The 10,161-nt window shown below is 44.2% G+C and overlaps 1 protein-coding gene across 1 annotated transcript; it reads right to left on the bottom strand.

Annotated features, from left to right (window-relative positions):
* Nucleotides 1–282: 282 nt before the first annotated feature.
* Nucleotides 283–8,768, bottom strand: CCNA1 (cyclin A1). Its single transcript, XM_065896042.1, has 8 exons — nucleotides 8,586–8,768; nucleotides 5,472–5,718; nucleotides 5,161–5,285; nucleotides 4,277–4,500; nucleotides 2,747–2,951; nucleotides 1,672–1,785; nucleotides 642–775; nucleotides 283–334 (listed from the first exon to the last, which is right to left on the bottom strand). Exons 1-8 carry the CDS (start codon nucleotides 8,748–8,750, stop codon nucleotides 283–285), a joined length of 1,266 nt encoding a protein of 421 aa, XP_065752114.1. The 5' UTR covers nucleotides 8,751–8,768.
* Nucleotides 8,769–10,161: the final 1,393 nt, after the last annotated feature.

Below are 10,161 nucleotides of genomic sequence, written 5' to 3'. Positions count from 1 at the left end.
TGTAATACTCTCAAGTAAAATCCCAGGCAGGTGTGTCAGCCATGGTAATCAGTAAATAAGCCTAACACGTGGTCAGAAGGCAAGTTGTTTATTCTTTAGGAAGTTTAGACTATATTACAAGCTACCAATGTCTAAGAGAACCTCAATACATTTACATTCTAAAAAATATGTCATCTATATCATAGCAACACTAGTTTGACCCAACCTGCAGAAACCTATAAAAATCAAGACCAATTCTGTTGATCTGGAGATTAAGTTCTGAAAGCGCTTCGGTTCTGAAACTTATCGTAGAGGAAGGACTGCGGGTGGTTCCACGAGAGACACGTGCATGTACCTGAAATAAGACCCAAAGCAAGCTCAGCACAAGCCAAGGACTTTGGTTTCATAAAATCTCGTGTGGGCCACAGAAAACTTTCTAGTAGTTTTAACAGAAAGGAAGGAGCTGGCTGACTAGATGTACTACAATGCTGACAAGTTATAAATCTAGGCCCCTCCAAACTGATTTTCTTGATTTGCCATGAAACCTTACTCTTCCATCCTCGCACCAGATATGCAATTTGTTGTATTTTTAATTCTGAAGTTACTATCACTCGTTAAAGCTTTAAATAGTGAGCCCAGGTAAGAGAATCTCAGGAGCTTACTTGGAAGCCTTGTACTTCTCCCTAATTGCTTGCTGAGGTCGGTGGGGAATACCCAGGCACACTTTATGCAGCTCACTCAGGCAAGGCACAATTTCACGTAATGAATAGCCTGTAAACGTAGCAAGGGTTTCTGGCTAATCAAAACAAAAGACAAAAGAAGAAAATTGCATCATACAGCTTTATAAGATATCAGAAATCTGAAGATAAAACGGTGAAATAAAGGAGATTAATCACTTAGTGAGTATCCATGTTCATCTCAAAAGAAACTGTAATCCTTCCTCAGAGACTTTAGAAATAAGATATTAGGAAAAACAGAATTCTAAATTTGCTCACATTGTACAATTATAATGCTCACTTTGGGGACAGTTTATTCTCTCATGAGCAGGATTTTTTACTGGCCTCTAAAGGGTCTCTACTTACCTGTACACTCTATTTAAATAGAATATGAATGAGTCTTAGCCAAATTCAGAATAAAAAGTAAGAATTCTAGAAAAATAAAAGTAGATACCCCACTCTTGTAGCACAAAATGAGCCTTCAGAACCAAATCTTAGGGGCCCATCTCTAGTCTTGCCAACCATCACAAGCCAAGAAGCAATGCTAACTGCCCTGTTCCTTTGAAAGCCTGATACAACCTCTGACCATCCTAACTGGACCCAGGTTATTTTACACAGAGGGGAAAAGTCAACATCTTTTGCCTTGAAGTGGTCAGTGCTTATACTACAACAGCCCTCCTTGCATAAAGGTGGGTGTTGAGGTTTCCAGACCTGCTTCCGTTCAATGAGCTTGCCACCACCATCCCCTTGACTTCCTGCAACCTCTGCTCCCCAGTGAGCTAAGCCGCTGAGTCCAAGCCATGAAGACTGACCTGCAGTACTCAGCGGCACATTGTAGTCTGCTGGCAAGGCAACCAGTTTCTTATTAAACTAACTCTCCTTCACAAGAGGCCAGCCCATTCTAAGCCTTCAGGGTTACTGAGCAGACTTTAGATAGGCCTTGAGGTTCATCTAGAAAGAAGCAACGAGCACTTACCCAGAAGTACCTGTTCACAGTATAGTTTGCCAGGCAGTAAGCAGCTGCAGCGATCAGTGAAGGAAGGTATTTCAAGAACGGGTCAGCTTCAAGGAGACTCAGTTCTGCTACATACTAAGCACAAGAGAGAAAATCTCATTAGAATTAGGAATTTGACTAAGGTTACAAGCAAACCTAGAAATGTCAAGGGGACAAACTGTGTCATCTTTGTTCAGTGTGCATCTAGTGATGAGCGCAGAAATAGATGCTCAAAATTATTCACTGGGTTAATAATTGCTATGCCTGTCCATAACCAGAGTAACATTTACGTTGTAATAAATTTCAAGTAAATTTCAAAATGGATAGGCAAGTATTTGGCCTAACCATACAGTATACATGATGGGTTACTTATACTATAGTAGTGCAGGTTTATGCTGGTCAAGTAGCATTGCTCTGGCCACTGGAGCGGACTAAAGCCTTCAGCCAAAGGCAAAAATATGTCCATGTTAAAGCTCTTAATTTATCAGGCAAATACATGCAGTTCATAGGCTAGAACAGTACCCGTGGGAACTTATCAAATTAAAAGAAACATATTGGGAAACTTATAGAGACACCCTTATTACTCTTTGCATGGCATATAAATACCAGATATATTAGATCATTATGGACGGAAACCAAGTTTTCCAAACCAGTACTTTAGTGCCTTCAACTAAAGTTTAGAACTCCAAATGACCAAATAGTGCTTCATTACTTAACAAGTTAGGATTAGATTGGAGCCAAATAGAGCCATATTTATCTTGTTCCCATTCTGTAAACCTAAGAGGTATTGCTTGTATGTGGTCTGTATATAACAAGAGAACAGTTTCCAAGCTTAAATTTTTTCTAAGACCTGGGTGATTAGACAACCCGTGTCTGCCAAACACGATTAATAGCAATGTCTCGTAAGCAGAAGTCATGTTCTTAGAATTAGTTCTCTTCCAGTTGCCAAAAAGCTTTTCTGGGCCCAAGGCAAAGAACTGAAAAGGAAGGAAGAACTGAAGGAGGCTGCTTTTTTTATCCATTTGGCACTGAAGTTCTTGGAAGTCATGTGGCCTACCTTGGCCAGGTTCTCAGTCCTGACACACACCCCTTGCCTCCTTAAGTACTGAAGGAGAAACTGGTTGGTGGTTGGCACTGTCAGGTCAAAAGCCAGGACCTTCAGGAGCAGGTGTTCCATTCTCAGCAGTTGTTGTTTTGTGTAGGTATCATCAGTTATAAAGACAAACTCATCTACTCCAGGTGGATATATTTCTTCATATTTCCTACAGAAGGGAAAGAGTTTGGGGAAGTAAAGCTTTGACCCTGTGCTCTCCCTCTTGTGCTGTCACAACCATGCCTGTCACATGGCCCTTGCAGACTTAAACATCACTTACAAATCACGAAATCGTACAGGTGTGAAAAGAGGAGGAGCTTGTTTCCAGAGCAAGAACATGAGTATGACAAGGATATGTCGTACTTACTGCTACGAGATAGTAAAGAAACAATTTCCAACTGGGAGTTTTAGGTTTTGGCTTCTGATATGCTGAAAGATTCTGAATGACAGACATGTGGGTGAATTCCTCTTAATTCTATAGATTTCAAATCATCTTTTGTTTTTGTTTTTGTTTTTGCGGTACGTGGGCCTCTCACTGTTGTAGCCTCTCCCGTTGCAGAGCACAGGCTCTGGACGCGCAGGCTCAGTGGCCATGGCTCACGGGCCCAGCCGCTCCGCGGCATGTGGGATCTTCCCGGACTGGGGCACGAACCCGTGTCCCCTGCATCGGCAGGCAGACTCTCAACCACTGCACCACCAGGGAAGCCCCAAATCATCTTTTGGAAAAGAATGTTATATTGAACACAATGGTAGGAGAAAACTCCTTTGGTCTTGAGTTTTTTGAAAGATCATGTTCAGTTTTCTCTATTGAATTAGCAAAAGATGCTATGTATCCAAGAGATAGATAATGATACAATTTCACAGTTATCGATTCTTTGGTTTTGTTTCTCCTTTCTGTAGGGAAATGTTTGCAATATTTTAGGCATTAATAAGTATTATGTCTGAGACCAGAAGAATAGAAAGGAAACTACCATTCACTAGCAGGTCACTTATTTAAAAGAATATTAGCCACAACGTAGCCCTTTTCTACACAATTAGATATTGTTATGAATGATTGATAGTAACAGGAACCAGCTAAAATAGCTTATTCACTATAACCAAATAAACTGTGTTATTATGAGTCACTTGCTAGATCATGAAGAGAAGGCTTTTATGTAACCAAAATCTCTTACAATAGGACATTTACTCATACTAGAATACAGCCAAAAGACTACACCACAAAATAGTTAAATTGGATCCTGAATTTGAGCTGATGGCTGCCTTAGTCATGATATTGAACTTCTTGTTAAGAGGATCTTAAACATCCAAATGGAAGAGTGAACATATGGTAAGACTCAGATTCTCAGTAAACACTGTAAAAATGATGACATTCTATCAAAGGAGGCATGAATAAGTTTTACTTATCAAGCACTGCATTTCTCCAATAAATGGGAACGGAAATCAAGTGTTTTGACAGGCTGAAGTTTCACATTATTTGAGCTGAAGAACACTTACGAAGCCAGGAGAAGAGCTGCTGTTCCTACAAGCTGCAGTTTCCCTCTCAGAACAGACATGCAGGAAAGAAACCTGTCCAGGAAGTTGACGGCCAGGTAGAGAGTCTCTGCCCGAAGCTTATATTCTTCTCCCACCTCAACCAGCCAGTCCACCAGAATTGTTCGCATGCCTTCTGTGATGTCTGGTTGTTTCCTCATGTAGTGCACTTTGGGCATGTGTCTTATCTGTTTGGGGAAAGAGTTTTGATATTCAAATAGTTGCTATGTTAGAAAGATTACACCACAGAACAGTTGCTATTTTTAAAAATCTCATGAGCAAAGGTTAGCAGGAAACTCAGTCAAGAGCCAGATAAATCTTTACCACGATATGGAAGAAAGTGAGAAATTCTGGTTCTGTAATGCAATTAGTTAACAGATGACTTAAAGGAGGGGAAAAATGGCAATAATCATTATCCCCAAGAGTGAAATACTTAACATACAAACCCTTTTTTTTTGGCGGTACGCGGGCCTCTCACTGCTGTGGCCTCTCCCGTTGCGGAGCACAGGCTCCGAATGCGCAGGCTCAGCAGCCATGGCTCACGGGCCTAGCCGCTCCGCGGCATGTGGGATCTTCCCAGACCGGGGCACGAACCCACGTCCCCTGCATCAGCAGGCGGACTCTCAACCACTGCGCCACCAGGGAAGCCCCATACAAACCCTTTGAGTCAAAGAGAAATAGTCCAAATAACTGCTACTCACCTCACAACTATTATTTTTCATAAACGTTCTCATGTTTAGATGTCACAAGAATGCCATTCACTCATGGTTATGGCCAAGAGTGTATAACTATCTTAATATGAAGTGCTTGGGGTGCTGGAAATTGAAGGAGAAGTTGGGAAAACTCACTTCAGCTTCTCTAAGGTACTGATGAATTTCTTCAGCATATTCAGTCACATTTATCACATCTGTACCAAAATCTGATGCATCTTCAGACTGGGAGTAGAGAGATGAATCTACCAGCATAGGGGAAACTGCAGGGGGTTCAACAGTATCAGGTAAGAACATTTAATTTAAAAACTAGTTCCATCCACTAAACCCCTACAGGCAGTTGTGAAAACAGTTACTACTCAGGGTGTTCTCTTGCTAGTTATATGCTACTAAATGCTGCAGACGATTACAAAGACAGGGTACCATCAGCCACAGATGAGTCCCATTACCTGTGTTAAAATCCAGCAGGAAGTGAAGGTCTGACTTGAGTGTTCTGGTGTCTACTTCATAGGCATCCTCAAATGCCATCCCCTCTCGCCCTGTGCAGCTGTCTCTGTCCCCTTGCTCAGGCTCGTCCACGTACATGTCAAATCCTTGCTTGGCTGGCCCCTGAACCCCGCTGGCAGACAGCGCTTTCTTTCCAGCTGGAGGGAAGACATTTTCTGACCCAGAGAAACACCTGAGTGCTGTGATCCCCTAGAAAAAGGGTTAAGTTTCTTGTTAGAGGCCACCCCGTAGCCCTCATAGGTGCTAAGAACCCATGTGACTCAAACCAGCAGGCTGGAAAGATGCAAGGAATCTTAAATTGAAATATCTATGTCTGCAATTGAATTTCAGAAAATGAAGCTTCCCAAGGATGACTTTGCCCTTATCTTCGTCTACATTTGACATTTGGGAAAGGAGCTACCTAAAATTTGTCATCTTCCTCATGTATTTATCAAAGGGAACTCAAGATTATAGAAAAAAAGAAAAACTATAGCTCTCCTCCAAAGTGAACTAGGTACCACATGTGGATGGAAAATTGTAAATCAGTTTTTGTGCTTGTAGCATGACAGGCTTTTATACCAACCCAGCAAGGTTCTTGACACATAGTTACTGAGTTCCTATTGTCCTCCTTAAATAGTTAACTTTTAGTCAACAGGCTCCTGTAAAGGTCCCATTTAAACCTAGTTACTTAGAAACATGATGGTTTTAGAAATGCATACTATGCATAAATTCTCCTATAAGATGTAGAACCTTATTATATGACATAATGAGAATAATAAATGAGGTTCTGGACATTTTTAAAATACAGCCAATAGTATTTTCTCAGCAAATTAGAAGTGGGGTAGAAGAAAAAGAAGGGTCAAGGATGACAAAGGTTTTGGGGTTGAATAACAGGAAGGATGGGTATTCCATTTACTGAGATGAGGAAGACTCCGGAAAGAGCAGTCTGAGGCCAGGGTTGGTGTTTGGTTTCGCCTAAGTTTGAGATGCCTACTGCATGATCCAAGTGGAGACATCAAGTAGGCAGCTCACCATGTGAGCCTGCAACATAGCTGAGAGGTCCAGACTGGAGATAGAAGAAGGAGTCATCAACAGATAGATGGTATTTAATGCCAGGAGACTTGAAGAGATTGCTAAGGGAGTGCATGCAGATTGAGATCAAATACTAAGCCCTGGCACACTCTAGCTTTTAGATATTGGATGAGGAAGAACCAAGATATTGAGGAGGTGTGGCCAGTGAGCTAGGTGGGAAACCAGGAGAGAGCCGTGTTTTCCAGGCTGAGAGAGAAGAAACTATTTCAAGGAATAAAGAGTGATCAATAGTGTCAAATGCCGCCAATCAGTCCAGTAAGGGAAGGATTAAGAATTGAGTCAAAGACAACAAGAGAAGAATTTGAGACAGAGTATTCATTCAATAAACACTTGCATGCTACCCTGGCCAGGCACTATTCTAAACACTGGGAATACAGCACAAAACCTGATGTGCAAAATCCTCATCCTGATGGAGTTTACAGTAGGCAAACTCTCAAGAAACACTGCCATGAATGGGACAGTTGCTGCCAAGAGCTTTGTAGCTGAAAGGTTTTTAAGACTGAAAAAAAAAAAATCACAATATATTTGCATGCTTCTGGGTTTGACCCAGTAGAGAAAAGAAAACTGAGAAAGAAGAGCTGATGGAATGATACCCTTGAAGAGGCAAGAGGGCATCAGGTGTGCTGCACACATGGGGGTTCACCTTACATGAGAGCAGGGACACATGGGTCATGAAGCAGGAGGGGGATGGCAGAGTATATGATACATGGGAGCATGTGGAAATTCTCTTCTGGGTGCATCTATATTTCTAGGAAAATAGGATATAAAGTTATTAGCTGAGAGGAAGGATGGAGATAGAGGCTTTGGAGGATAGAGAGAAGGGAAAGTGTAAAATAGACGGTTTCTATAAGAAGGTTGTAGAGGAATAGAACCGGGAAATGTAGAGGTAGTGCCTGGCAACATAGAGGTTAGCTAATGGTTTTGAATTTAAAGTGAGCATAGGAGTAACTACCAATTCATGAGAGGTTTTAGACTTCAAGTTTAAAGAAGTAAATATCGCTAAGCAAATTAAGTTTGTTAAAACCACCTTTACTCAGTTTTTTCCAAAGCTTGTAACAGATTGGGTAATTTTCTCCCATAACTAGATGCCACCAAAACACAGATGCCTTGAACAGTCAGTAGATGAGTCAGTAGATGAGGCTTCTGACCTGGCCTCCATCATGGCTTTTTTTGGGGGGTGGGGGGTTCTTAAACCTCTCAAATTTTCTCACCTATAAAATGGAAAGAATACCTTCCCACCTATTCCACTGTACTATTGCCAACTTCATTCCACTATAGATGTGCAGTACAGGCTTAAGGCACAGTTATGAGAAGCTTGTCTAATAACATACTTGAGGAATATTTTTTTTAATTTCAAAATTCATTCTTAAGGATCAAACTCCTCATTTGCATTTTAAGTGTCTGAATTTGTTTACAGTCTGTTAAGGGAGGTACCTATGATCAGTTAGGCACAAGCAACTGATATCAGATGGCCCATGATCCGTTTGCCTAACTGTCCTTTGTCCCGAGGAGAAGCCGACTTTTGAAGCATGCATTTGGAAGTAATCTAGTAGAGCCGATCCAATCCTGATTCTAACACCATCAGCAATGAGCTTAACAAAGTTTATCCAGGATGCTTCAGGCACAGCCTAGATCAATCTGAATACCAGTCCAATCTGGAAGATCCCCAGTTCCATAGTTTATTTTGGGGCATTCACATTTCCTTTTAGCCCAGAACTTAACTGACTTTACACATACTTGACCTAAACAGTATGTGTTATTTCCTTGATATTGGCAAAATAACAAAGAAAATTATTCATGTTTCTAGCTGGAAAAGGGACCTGACAATGTGATCTTTAAAAAAAAAAAATGTCCCTATAGTCCAGATTCCATGGTTGAATACTCAAGAAGAGTTTGGAGGTAAAATTTCAAGAGAAACCCACCTCCCACCAAGACATGAGAGCCCTTCTCAGCGAGTAGCCTTCCCGGCTCTTCTCAGGCATTACCTGGCCACAGGTCCTCCTGTACTGCCCATTCTCAGTTAGCACCCCTAGTACTGTTCTTTGTGGCGGATCCTGGCCAAGCTGGGCTCTGGTTATCATCTGACAGGCATCAGGACCTCGGGACACCGGAGCCAGCACTACTCCACTCTTGGAGCTGCTGAGATGCATAGCCTCAGTCTCCACAGGCTACTGCTAGCAAGGAAGGAGAAACAGACAAGCTGGTTAGTCAACCTCTTCCACCAGGGCTCCAAGGATGCAGTGAATCTCCAGAAAAGAGAGCACTGTGACAGATATCTTCCCTGCAATTATTAGGGCTGAAAGGGCCTAAGCCACCGTGCGAGCGATCAAAGCTGCTTTGAACCAAAACTGTGATTTGAATCTCTCCAGGCTTTCTTCCAAGATCTGGTTGACAGCTGGTAGGAGAGAGAGAGACGTCTGACAAACCTCCAAGCCGAGACGCTAAGCCCCACGATAATTGGGAGTCCAAATCTACAAGCCCGTGTCTTTCCGGGCTATTATGCTTATTCGTCACCCCACCACCCCCCTGCCTGCAAACAAATGACCCAGGATACATCACTGTGGGAAAGTACGTCCCTTTCCCACAGTGATAAGCAGGGTGCTCTTCCGCGGCCCTCCTCCCACAAGTCAGAAGTCCCCAAAACCTGCTTGGAACCCACAGCGGGCCTCGCTCTTCTCCGTCTTATATCTTTATACATCTGTCTCAAACAATTAGCAAGTGCACACTTAGACTGGGAATGAGGAGCCGCCGAAGGGGGCGGGGCGGAAGGAGACCGAGATGTTAATAGATTCCAGTCAGGGAGCCAGAGTCCCAGCTTTGGTGGCCCAGCGCTCAGAGCTATTTACTTTCAACACCCCCTCCCCGCGTCTGTTAAATCGGCCAATCAGCGGAGCTCCTGGGCCTCGCGGGGCCGTTTCCATGCCAACCACAGGGGGCGTGCGCGCTCTGAGGCCGCATCGCTATGGCGTCCCCTCACCTGGCATGTTCCGGGCGGACGCAGGCGAGCCCTGGGCGTTCAGAGCCGGGTGGGGCTAACCGGCGACGGGCCCCGGCTCGTCCTACCCAGACCTGCTCGGGTGTGCTTGGGCGTTCCTGGGCGGGCGGTCGCCGTGGGTACCTGCGCCTCTTGTGGCAGACGTCTGGGAGGGAGGAAGGAGGCCCACCCCGCGATGGCCGGGGTTTGGAAGGGACTGTTTCCTTGAACCCGTTCTCCCAACAGCCGCTAACTCCTCCCGCTAACGTCTTTTCCGCGGCCCGCTCCTGAGAACCTTGGCTCGGGAGAGCGACGCAGGGCCCTCGGGGCTGCGCAGGCCGCGGCGCCTTGACAGCGCCCGCCTGAGAGCGCGGCTCGCTCCCCTTCCCCGGCTCACACACCTACACCTCCTCCCAGAGAGAGGCCAAGTAGCAGCGAGTTGGCACCAGGTTTGCTCCGGGGCCTCTTAATTCGTGGTGGCGGCGTGTCCTCGGTCATTTTGGGTCCTTGCGCAACAGAGGCCGCGCCTGGCTGGCCCGGGTTTGGTGCACGTAACCCGGCAGGGCGGGAGAGGAGATCTGGAGTTT

The sequence above is a fragment of the Phocoena phocoena genome, chromosome 18, assembly GCF_963924675.1.
Source record: "Phocoena phocoena chromosome 18, mPhoPho1.1, whole genome shotgun sequence".
Taxonomy (NCBI): domain Eukaryota; kingdom Metazoa; phylum Chordata; class Mammalia; order Artiodactyla; family Phocoenidae; genus Phocoena; species Phocoena phocoena.
This window is presented reverse-complemented; position numbering and strand designations above follow the sequence as displayed.

Bases quoted from the DNA above. Each gene is read 5' to 3' on its own strand.
- CCNA1 (XM_065896042.1), bottom strand. From the start codon at position 8,750: ATGCATCTCAGCAGCTCCAAGAGTGGAGTAGTGCTGGCTCCGGTGTCC. The intron at 4,501-5,160 runs GTGAGTTTTCCC...TTCCCCAAACAG, and splicing joins AGTACCTTAGAGAAGCTGAA to ATAAGACACATGCCCAAAGT. The intron at 776-1,671 runs GTAAGTGCTCGT...TGTTTTGATTAG, and splicing joins CTGTGAACAGGTACTTCTGG to CCAGAAACCCTTGCTACGTT.